Here is a 17935-nt window from a genome sequence, read left to right as displayed (position 1 = left end):
TCTGGAGATAAGCTACAATCCATGTCACCTTCAAAGCTGTGAGATCCCTCTAAACACATGTCTCATCAAAAAGGAGATTCTGAGTCTGTAGCAGCGTCACTCATGTCATTGATATCCAAGGACCTATTGTAGGTGCTAAAGGATATACAAAGAATATATGAATAATATGAATGAATGGTTTGGCAGAAAAAATCTGAAAGAATGAAAAAAAATCGTAAAGAATGAAAGAACATTTGCTCAAAGATGATTGCAATAATGTATTTCATTAAAATAACAATGTTCAGACATGAGCCTATTTCACAAAGAAGTTCTTATTGCTTCTAGGCTAAAAGCAACAAGTGTGTTCTGAACATTACTCTAACGGACTCTAAATACTTCAGGGGTTTCCTCTACAGTCTCATTATTTACAACACCTCTAAGGTGAATATCTAACAATGATCCTTTTAATTGTGTCTCCACTTCTTCATTCGTTGCATTCCCTTCACCATCAATCATGATTGGGTAACGGATTTTCTGTACTTGATGAGTCACTCAACTTGACAATACCCATATTGATGAATTTTTCAACTAGCTTTTTGAAGGTAATGCAATTCTCTAATGAGTGCCCCGTAATTCCTGCGTTGTAGTCACATTGCGCGTTTGCATCATACCACTTAGGATACGGAGGTTGTGGAGGTTTTAAGTAATGTGGAGCAATAATATGTGCATCAAACAAGCTTTGATACAGATCCTTATATGACATCGAAATTGGTATGAACTGGAGCTTCTCGGTACCTGGTTTCACTCTAGATTCTTGTCTTAATGAACCTTGTTGGTTAGTAGCCACCTCTCTTGGCTGACTCATAGTAACTGATTTAGAGTAACCCGTGTTGTTCACCACATTTTCTCTTCTCCTTGGGACTAACCTCTTGTTACTCTCCTCTGCATCAATTTTCCCACTCCTTATGGCGCTTTCAATCATTTCACCATTCATAACTATGTCAGAAAAGTTTTTTGTGGCACTTCCTAACATATGTGTGATGAACGGGGCTTTCAATGTATTTATAAAAAGCATCATCATTTCTTTCTCTAAGAGCGGTGGTTGAACTTGGACTGCGACTTCCCTCTACCTTTGTGCGTACTGCCTAAAGCTTTCGCTCGGCTTCTTCTCAATGTTTTGAAGGGTAATTCTATCAGGAGCCATGTCTGTCACATGACTATACTGTTTCATGAATGCTTGTGCCAAGTCCCTCCATGAACCTATCGTGGTACGGCTCAGCTGATTGTACCATTTGGATGCTGCCCCTGCAAGGCTGTCTTGGAAACAATGTATCAAGAGTTGGTCATTGTTAACATATCCCGCCATTCGTCTGCAGAACATGGTGATATGAGCTTCTGGGCAACTTGTCCCATTGTACTTTTCAAACTCCGGCATCTTAAATTTATGAGGAAGCACCAAGTCCGGAACTAAGCTCAGCTCTTTGGCATCAGTGCCTCGATAACTTTTAGCAACCTCCATTGCCTTGAACTTCTCCTCGAGCCACTTGCATATTTCCTCTAACTGTTTCGATAACTCCTCCTTCATTCTTTCCTTCTCAACCACTTCATCAAAGTCAGGAATGGCAGAGTTAATAGGATTATTTTCAGGATTAAATCTCGGTCCAGCTTGGAAGCTCAAAACACCAGCCTGAAACTGCTGCGGCATGATGGTTACAGTAGATTTGCGCGGGTATTCAGCTTGAGTTCGCACATGTGGAGGGATGAAACCTGGAGGATAGAGAGGTTCATCATCATTTCCCTCATCGACATTTGCCATGGGGCCCTTTCCTTTATCACTTCCCTTAGTTAACAGTTTGGTTAGCTTCGCTATCATATCATCTTGGGATTCTCACATCTTCTCAGACATATTCTGTTGCATCTTATCTAACCGCTCCTGCACCTGTAGCTGAAGTCAGTCTTGCATCTCCATCTGACACTGTTCGAGTTTTTCCAATTTCTGATCCATGTCCTTAATCTTTGCTCGAGTACCATAACGGTGTCTGGTTGGTTGGTTGGTTTCCAGGTTAACTGAGTAATGATTTTAGTTAATCAGGATCCCTTAACGGTGTTTAGTGCATGTGATGTAATGTGATGCAAGTGCATGAAATGAATGCAAAAAAGAGACGTTGATTCATGTTTAATTTTTACTAGAAAACTTTACTAGAAAACAAATCTCTTTACATAAAGCGGACATATATATACGGCTTTACCCTCGTACTCCAAGTGAAGACATCGACCCTTCAGATATTAAGATACATCTCACGAATTTGATCTCCTTTTTGTTTGATCTAGGTCGTAAATCCTTGCTCATTCACGTTCATTAGCTTCTTTATGAGATTGGGACCTTTGATGACTTTTGAACAAACTTTGACAATTTGGATCCTCATGTCATGCAGCAAAGTTGAATACTCCTCTTGTTAGGCTTTTCGTGCTATGTTTTCTTCGGACCACCGTATTATCTTCCACCTTATCAAGAAACCCGTATTCCATAACAAGCTTTCTAATCTAGTAATCGAACTCAAATCAACATTTCTTTTCTAAGATGCAAATGCAATACAATCATGATGTCATGCAATCAAAACAAAATAAACCCAAGTCAGTATCACACCAAAAAGATATAATCCAATACAAACATGAAATAGCAATAACATTTATTCAGGAATTCACTAGGGTTTTGGGATAGTTCTACCTAGGTCAAGTTCCTAAAGCTCACTATATGAGGTTTAGTTTCTAGAGTAAGGGTACCCGAACCAGTAGATTCCTTGATCCTCACCCATTATAGGCTCATATGGATCGAGTTCAGTTCAGGGGGATACATTTCCTTATGGCTGCACGGAGATGAAAATCTCACGAAGACATAGGTACGGATGTATCCCGGAAGCGGTCCACTACCCTACACGGAGGTGAAAACCTCACGAAGGACTAGTTTCTCGCTCCCACTTAAAGGGTAAAATGCAAAATGCAAAATGCAAATGCAAATGCAAAGTAGCCAACATTCCATGGTAAAAAAAAGTATGAAGGGAAATTATGATTTTAAAACCCAAATTTAATTTTCGAACACAAGACAAACAAATAACCAATTTATGGCTCGACTCTCTAATGTCCCCAGTGGAGTCGCCAAGCTGTCGAAACCGTTTTTTGAAAACAAAAATTTAGTTGTCGACTTTAAAAATAAAACTGGAGTCGCCACCGATCCTTTATTAAGGTGTGATCGGCTCACCTTAAAAATTATTTTGGTCTACGAATTTTAAGAAAACGAGTTCGGGAGTCAGTTACGCACGAGGAAGGGTTAGCACCCTCGTAACGCCCAAAATCGGTACCAAATTGATTATTTGATGTCTTAGTGTCGAAGGTTTAAAAAGATTTCAAAATCAACTCAAACGATGGAATTTGAAAATGGATAATCAATTGCTCAAGTCATGTAAAGAAATTGAGTCCCAATACGTTAGGGTACAATTCTTCATAATCCCCGAACTTTGAATATCACTTTATTTTATGTGAAAATCTTCATTTTGAGAAAATAACATGCCACACCCAATACGTTAGGACACAACAAGTTAAGTTCCCAAAAATGATTTTTATTCTCATGCATTTTGAATAAAGAATATTCTCGGTTATTTAGGATTAACAAAGAAAATCAAAACCCAATACGTTAGGGCTCAATTTCCCTCGAAAATCCCAAACTTCGAATATTGCTTTTATTCAAAAAACCTTTGAATCAAGAAAATAACTTTGATGTATGGTTAGAACCAAACCATATTTTCAAAAAGGGTATGTTAAAGAATTAATGTACAATATGATACAAATACTTTAATTTAAAATGTATATGAAAATCGTAAAAATAAAAAAAAAGTATAAAGATATGTGTATGTGTATATATTTACAGAATAGGAAAAAAATGTATAAGTATATATACATAGGTAAATCATGAAAATTCGCATACGTATATATTCAAATACATATATATATGTACAATATGTATTGTCGAAACCGTTCTTTGAAAACAAAAATTTTAGTTTTGACTTAAAAATAAAAACTGGAGTCGCCACCGATCCTTTATTAAGGTGTGATCGGCCCACCTTAAAAATAATTTTAGTCTGCGAAATTTGAGAAAACAGGTTCGGGAGTCAGTTACGCACGAGGAAGGATTAGCACCCTCGTAACGCCCAAAATTGGTACCAAATTGATTTTTTTTTAATGTCTTGGTGTCGAAAATTTGAAAAGATTTTAAAAGGAAACTTTTTATTTCATGAATGGATTAAAATAAAAAGACATTCTTATTTCAAAGAAATAAAACACCACACCCAGTGAGTTAGGGCACAATGTTTTTAAATCTTCAAAATTCCGAATATTACCTTTTGTTTTTGAAATCCTTATTTCGAGATAATAAAATGTCATGACCAGTAAGTTAGGACCCAACATTTTGAATTCTCGAGAATAAGCTTTTATTTGAAATTTGTGGATTTATTGCAAAACAAATACTTGGCTTTCTAAATTCATCGAAAAATAATCGCAATCCAGTAAGTTAGGACACGATCTTTCACGAGAATCATGAATTCCAAATATTTTGGAATTTATAAAATAGGATGATTTAAATACTTTGAGAACCAAAATATGTGTTTTCTAAAAGGCGTGTTAAAAGGTTAATGTACAACATGAAACAAATACCTTAATTTAAAATATATATGTACATGTATTTACAAAATATATATACAAGCACAATTTACAAGTAAATTAAAAATATGAGTGTGCATGTATCTTTTCCAACATATATTAGTATACATCTAAAAAGGAATGAAACATGTAAAGCAAAAGCCCTGTAATAATTTCTAAAAAAAAATGTACGCACATATTATAGAAATATATATATGTACATGTAAAAATTATGAAAATAAAATAAAAAACATAAAAGTATGTACATGTGTATATATTTACAAAATAAAAGAAATATATAAGTATATATATAATATAAAGTATATAAAGGTTAAAAAAGATAAAATAAAAAAATATAAAACGTATGTAAAATGCATGTATAAATATAGAAATAGTAATAAATGATAATAAATAATATAGTAATAATTTTAAAAATAAAAAATTTTAAAAAATGAATTGCAAAAAAAAAAACAAAATAACCAAAAATGAAATTAAAATAGAACGGGGGCCAATTTGCAACGCATACATTATATGAGGGGCCAAAATGGAAATAATTCCTTTCCCCAAACAGTGCATGTAAAAGAGGATCAAAATGAAACAAAAGCAAAGTGTGCGGCCACATTTAAAAAGAAAAAAAACTGATTTAAAAACGATTTTAAAAATTGAAGGACCAAATGCGCAAATGGACCATTTAAGGGAATAGGCGCGGATCTTGGAACCGAGTCGGGTCGACGCGCGGATCCCACCCCCTCCCATACGGCGCCGTTTTGCTTTAATAATAAAACCAACATTTTCCTTCAAAAAAAAACTGTTTCTGCTTCATTTCATTTTTCTTTTTTTTTAAAAACATAAACAGAGGGGAAAAGGGAGAAGTTTGTCTGCTAGGTTTTCCAACCCTAGCCTTCATGGCGCCATTGACTGCCATGGAACCACCGCGAACGGTGCTCGGATCCGGTTCTCAAAACCAGGTAAGCACCCGTTTATATTTTTTATTATTCTTTTGTAAAAATGGAAATAAAAAAATGGAGAAAATCACCTAAAAAAACTGCTTGTGTATTCCTCTTTTTATTTTTTTCTCTTCTTTCTCTGTATTCTCTCGATACAAAAATCCGTTCCCCCCCATTTACATATTGAAGTTGGCCTTTTATAGCCAACAATAGAAAACAAAAATAAATCTAAAAAACGAAATCTCTTATGCTATCCCTATTTCGTTGCGGTTTGTTTTTGTTTGCTGTTGCAGGTGCGATGCGCAAGGCATGGCGCTCGTGGAGGAGCGGCGCACGTGGAGGCGCAAATTGCTCGGAGGGAGGCTTCTGGCCCCGAGTCGTGCGGCGGTTGGGGTTGCTTGGCTACGGCGCTAGGAGTTGTGCTGAAGGTTCTAGGGTTTTTTAGTGTTGGGCTGGTTTGTTTATTGTTTGGGTAATTGGGCTTGAGTTTTAATTTTGTTAGGCCTGTATTGGTTTAGGCCCGGGCAATAACTGGGCTCTACAGCTGCCCCTCTTTGCTCATTGTCGTGTAACGGGAATAGAGCAAAGACCAAAAGCCCAATTGTGCCCGGCCTTATTGAGCCTCAACTTCTTCAATGCTTCTCTACTTCAAATAGCCTCGTTCCTTCCTGCTACATCTTCTGAGATATAGGAACTAACGTTTCAATCTACTCCACTGCAATGTCAGGGAGATAGGATTTGTATGTTGTAGCTTCTCAAGAGAACTAAATTTTAATCTGCTCCACTGCAACTTCAGGGAGATAAGACCTGTAGCTTCAATTTGCTCTGCTACAACTTAAGGATAAATCTGACATGATCTGCTCTACTGCAACTTCAGAGAGATGCAATCTGTGGTTTTAGTCCACTCCATTGCAACTCCAAGGAGATAGGGCCAGTTATTTCTGTCTGCTCCACTGCAACTTCAGGGAGATAAGACTTGTATCTTTGATCTACTTCACCACCAGTATGGGAATACAAGATCTGCTTTCTTCGATCGATTCCACTACCGACCGGGGATGTAGAATTTCTGGCTTCAATATACTCCACTGCAACTTCAGGGAGGTAAAATCTGTCATCTTCGATCTGCTCCACTACTGCTTAGGGAGGCAAAATCTGTAATCTTCAATCTACTTTGCCACAGGTATGGGAAGATGTATATTCGATCCACTTCGCTACCAATATAGGAAGACAGGACCTACTATCTTTGATCTACTTCACGCCAGTACATGAAGACACGATCTGTTTTCTTCGACCTACTCCACCACCAGTATGGGGAGACAAGATCTGCTTCTTTGATCTACTTCACGCCAATACATGAAGACAAGATTTGCTTTCTTTGATCTACTCCACCACCAGTATGGGGAGACAAGATCTGTTGACTTTGATCTACTTCACGCCGATACATGAAGGCAAGATCTACTTTCTTTGATCTACTCCACCACCAGTATGGGGAGATAAGATCTGTTGACTTTGATCTACTTCACGCTGATACATGAAGACAATATCTACTTTCTTTCGATCTGCTTCGCCACCAATATGGGAAGGCGAGATCTGTTATCTTTGATCTACTTCACGCCAGTACATGAAGACAAGATCTGCTTTTTCCTTCGATCTGCTTCGCCACCAGTATGGGAAGGCGAGATCTGTATATTTGATCTACTTCACGCCAGTACATGAAGACAAGATCTGTTTTTTCCTTCGATCTGCTTCGCCACCAGTATGGGAAGGCGAGATCTGTATCTTTGATCTACTTCACGCTAGTACATGAAGACAAGATCTGCTTTTTCCTTCGATCTGCTTCGCCACCAGTATGGGAAGGCGAGATCTGTATCTTTGATCTACTTCACGCCAGTACATGAAGACAAGATCTGCTTTTTCCTTCGATCTGCTTCGCCACCAGTATGGGGAGACAAGATCTGCTTTTTCCTTCGATCTACTTCGCCACCAGTATGGGAAGGCGAGATCTGTATCTTTGATCTACTTCATGTCAGTACATGAAGACAAGATCTGCTTTTTCTTTCGATCTGCTTCGCCACCAGTATGGGAAGGCGAGATCTGTATCTTTGATCTACTTCACGCCAGTACATGAAGACAAGATCTGCTTTTTCCTTCGATCTGCTTCGCCACCAGTATGGGGAGACAAGATCTGCTTTTTCCTTCGATCTGCTTCGCCACCAGTATAGGAAGGCGAGATCTGTATCTTTGATCTACTTCACGCCAGTACATGAAGACAAGATCTGCTTTTTCCTTCGATCTGCTTCGCCACCAGTATGGGAAGGCGAGATCTGTATATTTGATCTACTTCACGCCAGTACATGAAGACAAGATCTGCTTTCTTTGATCTACTCCACCACCAGTATGGGGAGACAAGATCTGTTGACTTTGATCTACTTCACGCCGATACATGAAGGCAAGATCTGCTTTCTTTGATCTACTCCACCACCAGTATGGGGAGACAAGATCTGTTGACTTTGAACCTACTCAACTGTTGTCCAGGGAGATAAGGCTTTATGATTTCACCGATCTGTTCTCTGGGGAACATGACCTGTATAATTCACTTTATGAACTTAACTATGCCTAATGATTAGGATGTCATGATCAAATGAATCAAATGCTCCTAACTAGGCGTGTATGAATGACATTTGAATGAATGCAGAATGTCATTTTTTCGAGTATGATCCCTCATTTTCACTTAGGTTATCATTACTCACAGTTTATTTAAAGTTTCATCGCTAATGTACTATAGCACCCTCTTGCTCAGCTGGCGTCTCGAAAGAAACACTTGACCAGATTGCCCCCCACTGTAAACCTCCAAGTTTGATCCATTGGGATGCAAAATTTATACCATCTTTCTCCCGTTGTCACCCAAGAGTAAAAAGATTTGGTCTTTTCTCAATCCTCTACTATCACAATTCAAGGATACAGGATACGAAACTCTTTGGTCCCTTACACCATTCCTAGGGTGTCATACCAAATTCTCATGTACAAATAAAGAATGTTCCTCTCCAAGAACAACTTCTTCTTATTATTCGGTGATCATTGCCTGCTTGTTCATTGAAGCCTTGTCACTAATATGACACATTGCCATTTTGTCCAATCGATGTTTTAGGCAACAAAATTTAAAGGGATAGTCTGAATTTAGACTTTTCCCTATTAGATTTCCAACCTGGTGCGTTCTAAACAATAGTCCTATTTCAGGTTCCTGTATTATTTAGAAACTTCTAGAGTAATATGCAAAACTTCCCTTGTGAAAGTTTTATTAGTCTATTAACCATTATTCTAATGCAACATGCTTGCAAAAAGATCATGGATAAGAATAGAGTTGGCTCTGAGCATAGCTCGAAATGAATAAATTATCAAGGATAATAAAGATGGATAACAAGGAAATTGATTTAGGAATGCATATCTTGGAAATGAATGAAGTATTCCAAGAATAACAAAAATAGTATAAGGATTAGGTGCCCCAGATATCGCAGCCTGAACTTCTCTGTACAGACTTTCTGAAGACCATTCTGACTTTAACATGTGTTTAGGAGATCTACAGTACTTTGTCAATGCCCCCAAAATGTCGCCTACCCTTTCCTGTTGATTCAGGTATAGCAAGACCACTGCATGCCCCGCTCTGATCAGTATTTGAGCTGCTCTGATTACTTCATGCCCCATTCTGATCAATATTTGAGCCGCCCTTTTCGGGTTTTCAACTCAAATCCCCTTTGGTCTAAGCCGCCCTTTGCGAGTTTTCACCTTAGCCTCTCTATTTTTTTTACTCAAGGCTCCCTTTGTAGGGTTTCACCCTGGTGTCTTTTTTTTTGACTCAAAGCGCCCTTTGTAGGCTTTCACCTTGGTCCCACCTTTTTTAAGCAGAGTATTTCCTGACTGAAGCTGAGTTTACAGGACTTTGTAAATTTTTACCATCCATCTCACTCAAGTTCAAAGCTTCTCCAGAAAAGATTTTCTTTATAGCATATGGACCCTTCTAATTTGGCCTCTATCTTCCTCTAAAATCCTTTTGTATAGGAAGGATCTTTTTCAACACTAGTTCCCTCTTGTGAAATTCTTTGGGACGAACCTTCGGGTCTTCCTCTTAGGATAATATGTAGAGAAATGACAATTCGACTTCAATGAGTAAAGCTATGATAAGCCAAAGAGGAGGATATTGCCCCAGCAAAGAAAGTTTACTGCATTGTTCATAGCATCGATGTTGAACCTACTGCCCATTTCTGACATCATGCTGTTATTCAGATTACAAGCTAGTGCTTAACCCGAGCATATCTGGGTATGACCATGTGAAGACATCATTGAATTCCTGGGGTAGCTCTATAAGGTCCCGCCTCGTCTTTCTGATCATGTCAATTCCAATCCTCACCAAGCTCACAATTTTTGATAATTCATTGTGATGTAGGATCTGTCTATCCTCTTATTCTATCACCCTCCTCAAGTTTGAAGATAAGCTACAATCTATGTCATCTTCAAAGTCATGAGATCCCTCTAAACACATGTCTCACTCAAAAGGAAATGTAGCAGCGTCACTCATGACATTGATATCTGGGGACCCATAGTAGGTATCCGAGAATATACAAAAGAATGTATGAATAATATGAATGAATGGTTTGGCAGAAAAAATCCAAAAAATGAAAAAAACGTAAAGAATGAAAGAACATTTGCTCAAAGATGATTGCAATAATATATTTTATTAAAATAATAATGTTCAGACGTGAGCCTATTTCACAAAGAAATCCTTATTGCTTCTAGGCTGAAAGCAACAAGTGTGTTCTGAACATTACTCTAACAGACTCTAAATACTTCAGGGGTTTCCTCCGCAGTCTCATTATTTAGAACACCTCTAAGGAAAATATCTAACAAGGACCCTTTAAATTGTGTCTGCATATATGGCATCGATGTGCAAATTTCTCACCACTTCTTCATACATTGCAGTCCCTCCATCCTCAATCAGGATTGGGTAGCGGATTTCCTGCGCTAGACGAGTCACCAAACTTGACAATACCCATGTTGATAAGTCTTTCAACTTGCTTCTTGAAGGTAGTGCAATTCTCAATCGAGTGTCCCGTAATTCCCGCGTGGTAGTCACATTGTGTGTTCGCATCATACCATTCGGGATACGGAGGTTGTAGAGGCTTCACATGAAAAGGGGAAACAACATGTGTATCAAACAAATTTTGATACAGTTCCTTATACGGTACTGGGATTGGTGTAAACTGGAACTTTTCAGTCTTTATGCCAGAATCTTGCCTAGATGGATTTTGTTGATTACCAACCACCTTTCTTGGCTGAACAGTAACTGATTTAGAGTAACCCAGTTTGTTCACCTCATTTTCTCTTCTTTTTGAGACTGACCTCTTGTTACTCTCCTCTATATCAATTTTCCCACTTCTTATCGCATTTTCGATCATTTCACCATTCATAATTATGTCAGAAAAGCTTTTTGTAGCATTTCCTAACATATGCGTAATGAATGGGGCTTTCAGTGTGTTAATAAATAGCATGGTCATTTCTTTCTCCAAGAGCGGTGGCTGGACTTGGACTGCGACTTCCCTCCATCTTTGTGCATATTGCCTGAAGCTTTCACTCGGCTTCTTCTCCATGTTTTGAAGGGTGATTCTATCAGGAGCCATGTCCGTCACATGACTATATTGTTTCATGAATGTTTGTGCCAAGTCCCTCCATGAACCAATCGTGGCACGACTCAACTGATTGTACCATTTGGATGCTGCCCCTACAAGGCTGTCTTGGAAACAGTGTATTAATAGCTGGTCATTATTAATATATCCCGTCATTCGCCTGCAGAACATGGTGATATGAGCTTCTGGGCAACTTGTCCCATTGTACTTTTCGAACTCCGGCATCTTAAACTTATGAGGGAGAACCAAATCCGGAACTAAGCTCAGCTCTTTGGCATCAGTGCCCCGATAACTTTCAGCAACCTCCATTGCCTTGAACTTCTCCTCGAGCCACCTGCATCTCTCCTCTAACTGTCTCGGTAACTCCTCCATCACTCTTTCCTTCTCAGCCACTTCATCAAAGTTAGGAATGGCAGAGTTAATAGGATTATTTTCGGGATTAAAACCCGGCCCCGTTTGGAGGTTCGAAGCACCAGCTCGAAATTGCTGAGGCATGACGGTGACAGTAGATTTGCGCGGGTATTCAGCTTGAGCTCGCTCATGTGGAGGGGTAAAACCTGGAGGATAGAAAAGTTCATCATCATTTCCCTTATCGACATCTGCCATGGGGCCCTTTCCTTTGTCACCTCCCTTAGTTATCAGTCGGGTTAACTTTGCCACTATATCCTCTTGAGATTCCCGCATCTTCTCAGACATTTCTTGCTTCATCTTATCTAACCGCTCCTGTATTTGTAGCTGAAGCCGGTCTTGCATCTCCTTCTGGCACTGTTCTAGTTTTTCCAATCTCTGATCCATGTCCTTAATCTTTGCTCGAGTGCCGTAACGGTGCTGGGTTGGTTGGTTGGTTTCCAGGTTAACTGAGCAATGATTTTTATTAATTAGGATCATTTAACGGTGTCTAATGCATATGATGTAATGAAATGCAAAATGCATGAAATGAATGCAAAAAGAGACGTTGATTCTGGTTCAATTCTTTACTAGAAAAACTTCACTAAAAAACAAATCTCTTTACACAAAGCGGATATATATATATACGGCTTCGCGCTCGTACTCCAAGCAAAGACATCGACCATTCAGGTATTAAGATGTATCTCGCAAATTTGAGCTCCTTCTTGTTTGATCTAGGTCGTAACTCCTTGTTCATTATCTTCTTTAAGAGGTTGAAACCTTTGATGACTTTTGAATAATCTTTGGCAATTTGAATCCTCTGGTCATGCAGCAAACTCGTATACTCCTCTTGTTAGGTTTTTCGTGTCATGCTTTCTTAGACTATACTCGGATAGCCGTATTATCTTCCACCTTATCAAGAAACCCGTTTTCCATAACAAGCTTTCTAATCTAGTAATCGAACTCGAATCAACATCTCTTTTCTAAGATCCAAATGCAATGCAATCACGATGTCATGCAATCAAAACAAAATAAACCCAAGTCAGTATCCCACCAAAAAGATATAATCTAATACAAACATGAAATAGCAAGAACATTTATTCAGGAATCCTCTAGGGCTTGGTATAGCTCTACCTAGGGCAAGTTCTTAAGCCTCACTATATGAGGCTTAGTTTCTAGAGTAAGGGTACCCAAACCAGTAGATTCCTCGATCCTCACCCATTATAGGCTCAATGTGGATTGAATTCAGTTCAGGGGGACACATTTCCCTATGGCTGCACGAAGATGAAAATCTCACGAAGACATAGGTACGGATGTATTCCCGGAAGCGGTCCACTACCCTGCACGGAGGTGAAAACCTCACGAAGTACTAGTTTCTCGCTCCCACTTAAAGGGTAAAATGCAAAATGCAAATGCAACGTTGCTAACACCATGATGAAAAAACAATGAAGGAAAAGAACTCATGAATTTTAAAAAATTTTCATTTTCGACATAAAGACAAATATAATCATTTTATGGCTCGACTCTCAAAGTCCCCAGCGGAGTCGCCAAGCTGTCGAAACCGTTTTTTGAAAACAAAAATTTTAGTTTCGACTTAAAAATAAAAACTGGAGTCGCCACCGATCCTTTATTAAGGTGTGATCGGCCCACCTTAAAAATAATTTTAGTCTGCGAAATTTGAGAAAACAGGTTCGGGAGTCAGTTACGCACGAGGAAGGATTAGCACCCTCGTAACGCCCAAAATTGGTACCAAATTGATTTTTTTTAATGTCTTGGTGTCGAAAATTTGAAAAGATTTTAAAAGGAAACTTTTTATTTCATGAATGGATTAAAATAAAAAGACATTCTTATTTCAAAGAAATAAAACACCACACCCAGTGAGTTAGGGCACAATGTTTTTAAATCTTCAAAATTCCGAATATTGCCTTTTGTTTTTGAAATCCTTATTTCGAGATAATAAAATGTCATGACCAGTAAGTTAGGACCCAACATTTTGAATTCCCGAGAATAAGCTTTTATTTGAAATTTGTGGATTTATTGCAAAACAAATACTTGGCTTTCTAAATTCATCGAAAAATAATCGTAATCCAGTAAGTTAGGACACGATCTTTCACGAGAATCATGAATGCCAAATATTTTGGAATTTATAAAATAGGATGATTTAAATACTTTGAGAACCAAAATATGTGTTTTCTAAAAGGCGTGTTAAAAGGTTAATGTACAACATGAAACAAATACCTTAATTTAAAATATATATGTACATGTATTTACAAAATATATATACAAGCACAATTTACAAGTAAATTAAAAATATGAGTGTGCATGTATCTTTTCCAACATATATTAGTATACATCTAAAAAGGAATGAAACATGTAAAGCAAAAGCCCTGTAATAATTTCTAAAAAAAAAATGTACGCACATATTATAGAAATATATATATATGTACATGTAAAAATTATGAAAATAAAATAAAAAACATAAAAGTATGTACATGTGTATATATTTACAAAATAAAAGAAATATATAAGTATATATATAATATAAAGTATATAAAGGTTAAAAAAGATAAAATAAAAAAAATATAAAACGTATGTAAAATGCATGTATAAATATAGAAATAGTAATAAATGATAATAAATAATATAGTAATAATTTTAAAAATAAAAAATTTTAAAAAACGAATTGCAAAAAAAAAACAAAATAACCAAAAATGAAATTAAAATAGAACGGGGGCCAATTTGCAACACATACATTATATGAGGGGCCAAAATGGAAATAATTCCTTTCCCCAAACAGTGCGTTTAAAAGAGGATCAAAATGAAACAAAAGCAAAGTGTGCGGCCACATTTAAAAAGAAAAAAAACTGATTTAAAAACGATTTTAAAAATTGAAGGACCAAATTCGCAAATGGACCATTTAAAGGAATAGGCGCGGATCTTGGAACCGGGTCGGGTCGCGCGCGGATCCCACCCCCTCCCATACGGCGCCGTTTTGCTTTAATAATAAAACCAACATTTCCCTTCAAAAAAAACTGTTTCTGCTTCATTTCATTTTTCTTTTTTTAAAAACATAAACAGAGGGGAAAAGGGAGAAGTTTGTCTGCTAGGTTTTCCAACCCTAGCCTTCATGGCGCCATTGACTGCCATGGAACCACCGCGAACGGTGCTCGGATCCGGTTCTCAAAACCAGGTAAGCACCCGTTTATATTTTTTATTATTCTTTTGTAAAAATGGAAATAAAAAAAATGGAGAAAATCACCTAAAAAACTGCTTGTGTATTCCTCTTTTTATTTTTTTCTCTTCTTTCTCTGTATTCTCTCGATACAAAAATCCGTTCCCCCCGTTTACATATTGAAGTTGGCCTTTTATAGCCAACAATAGAAAACAAAAATAAATCTAAAAAACGAAATCTCTTATGTTATCCCTATTTCGTTGCGGTTTGTTTTTGTTTGCTGTTGCAGGTGCGATGCGCAAGGCATGGCGCTCGTGGAGGAGCGGCGCACGTGGAGGCGCAAATTGCTCGGAGGGAGGCTTCTGGCCCCGAGTCGTGCGGCGGTTGGGGTTGCTTGGCTACGACGCTAGGAGTTGTGCTGAAGGTTCTAGGGTTTTTTAGTGTTGGGCTGGTTTGTTTATTGTTTGGGTAATTGGGCTTGAGTTTTAATTTTGTTGGGCCTGTATTGGTTTAGGCCTGGGCAATAACTGGGCTCTACATGTATATAAAATAATGAGATATATAAAATAAAAAAATATTTATAATAATTTTAAAAGATATAAAAATGTATGTATATTATAGAAAATGTATAAATATTATGAAATGTATATATACTATAAAATACATATGAATATATATCAATGTATACGCATACATTGTAAAAGAAATGCACAAATGTAATGATTATAACAAAATAATAATACTATAGTAATGATATTATATAATAACAAGGACAATAATAAAATAATTAGTTTAAAAATAACTGATAACAAATTGGGGACTAAATCGAAACTACGCAAAGTTTTAGGGCCAAAATCAAAATTTAAAAAAAAAAGGAAAAAGGACAGATTCACAACTCGCGTGAAAGGAGGAGGACCAGAAGGGAAATATTCCCATTCCGATCGAACGGCGTCGTACCAGTGAGGCCCATGCGCATGGTCAATGGACCAAATTAAAACGGAAGAGAAACAACGTGGCTAAAATTGCAAATATTTGAAATAACAATTTTGAAAACGAATCAAAATCAGGGGGACTGATTGAAAAAATATCCCATTCCGAGTGGAAATGCGCGGATCCGCAGGCGGGTCGGGTCACGCACTTGGGTATGGCCCTATACAGCGCCGTTTTGGTCTTGTTATAAAATCAAAAATTTCCTTTCAAAATTCATTTTTTCTTTTCCATTCTAAATAGCAGAGAAACCCTCAGCTAGGGTTTCTCCCTTTTTATGCCGCCGCCGCCACTCAAGCCATCCCACGGCCTTCGACGACGCCCCGGCCTCCGATTGCGACGAAGAGGGGACACCGCGACGGCACCAGGTAAGATCCTCTCCCTTTTTTTATATTTTAACCGAAAAAAATAAAAAAATAAAAAGAAAAAAGAAAATCCTTCCTAGGAATAATGAACACCCAAGAATAAAATGAAAACAAAAAATTCACCTTTAGTATTCAAAAGATTTCTCTCTGTTTTCGTATATCTTTTACACTGAAAAAATCCCCCCATTTTACAGATTTTTTCCATCGATTTTATACCCGAAAACAAAGAAAGATAAACGAATAAAAATCCCGCAAAATACGAAAAGCATCCTTATTTTCTGTTATTGTTGCGTTTGTATGTGCCTTCTTTTTTGCTGTTTGTTTCTGTTCGTTGCTGTAGGTGTGACGTGCGCTGATTTCGCGGAGGTGTGCGTGCAGACGGAGGCGCGCAATGGGGCAGCAGTTGCGGCACCAGTTTGCTGCCACTGCTTAGGGTTTCCTGTTTTTGGGCTGTACAAGGTTAATGGCTTGGGTCTGTTGGGCCAAAGGGTATTGGGCTGGGGTTAATTTTGTTTTTGTTTTTTTTCTTTTTGGTTTCTTTAGCGGGCCGGGCAAATATTGGGCTCTACAATTATGATATGAACTTATTTTGTAATGTGACATAATTAGATTTAGTACATATTATATAATATAAAATAGTATATATACTTGTTTACGGACATATAATATATTAATTGTTATATAATCAAATTATGAATGTAAAATAATTATTATAACATTACGATATTACAATGTGAATTTTTCTATTAACGATATGCAACCTAAACCTTAAACATGTAACTAATTGTATATAGGTTAGGCTTCTCTGTAATATCAACTAGACTCACTCTCACATAAAATAATTTTTTTCACCAGCAAATCCTAATTTTAAATAAATCACTCTTCCTCATTTGTTTCTTTTTTCTTGCTTTCTTTATTAGTGAAGAGGATCCTTGAGAAAGCTCTTTGGCCAATTTAGTAGAATTTGACATATTGATTGCACCCTGATGTGTCTGCGATAGGGCACGCAAATTTGCAATTAAATATATGAATATGAAGTGCGGTGTCTACAAGTATACAAGTCAAATTGTAATATATTTAGTTTACAACAAAACACTTGAAAAGCATTTCGAAGATCGTATCCAAGGGATTGCTTTATTGGAGAAAATTATTACTAAATTAATTACCTAAAAATAACAACTAATATAATCGAGTTACAAATTAGTAGTGCTGGTTCAAGATTGAGATAACAATAAAACTAATTAAATTAACTAATCTAAACTAACCTATTGGAATTTCCTATTCCTAGTTTCAACGATGCGAACTCCTAGCCTATAATTGATTATATCCCTAATTGTCAATTAAGCCACTAATTACCCTTAACTAAGAATACCCTTTTGGTCTCATCCTCATTAAGAGTTACTATCCATGATACCCTTTCAGTCCTACCTAGGCACATGGGTACTCTTTCGGTCTCATCGTTTAGCACAAGTCTCCTAAAGGCTTATCCAACAAGATAAATTTTCGGTCTCACCTATCTATATGTTCTACTAGGGTCATCAATCCTAGTATACTAGGTTCTCTGGCAGACTTGAATAAATACCCAATTTTAGATAATTAATTACTTAATCGAGTAATTAGTTAAGCAACCAAATCATGCGAGATATGTATAAAAGCAAATGTTGTATTCCAATATTTATACAAACATTCAATTAATAACATCAATGAAAAAGATATAAATAAAAGAAT

The 17935-nt window shown here is 37.2% G+C and overlaps 1 protein-coding gene across 2 annotated transcripts; it reads right to left on the bottom strand.

Annotated features, from left to right (window-relative positions):
* Positions 1–10329: 10329 nt before the first annotated feature.
* On the bottom strand, positions 10330–13271 carry LOC121222155 (uncharacterized). Of its 2 annotated transcripts, none has more exons than XM_041102115.1 (2): positions 12818–13271; positions 10330–12666 (listed from the first exon to the last, which is right to left on the bottom strand). In XM_041102115.1, exon 2 carries the CDS (start codon positions 12182–12184, stop codon positions 10604–10606), a length of 1581 nt encoding a protein of 526 aa, XP_040958049.1. In that variant the 5' UTR covers positions 12185–12666; positions 12818–13271; the 3' UTR covers positions 10330–10603. The 2 variants fall into 2 exon arrangements, with proteins under 2 accessions (XP_040958049.1, XP_040958048.1); XM_041102114.1 differs by having other exon boundaries at positions 12902–13271.
* Between the last annotated feature and the right edge of the window lie 4664 nt (positions 13272–17935).

Source organism: Gossypium hirsutum, chromosome D10, assembly GCF_007990345.1.
Source record: "Gossypium hirsutum isolate 1008001.06 chromosome D10, Gossypium_hirsutum_v2.1, whole genome shotgun sequence".
Classification (NCBI taxonomy): Eukaryota; Viridiplantae; Streptophyta; class Magnoliopsida; order Malvales; family Malvaceae; genus Gossypium; species Gossypium hirsutum.
The sequence above is the reverse complement of the archived record's forward strand: the minus strand, read 5'-3'. Positions and strand labels throughout refer to the sequence as shown.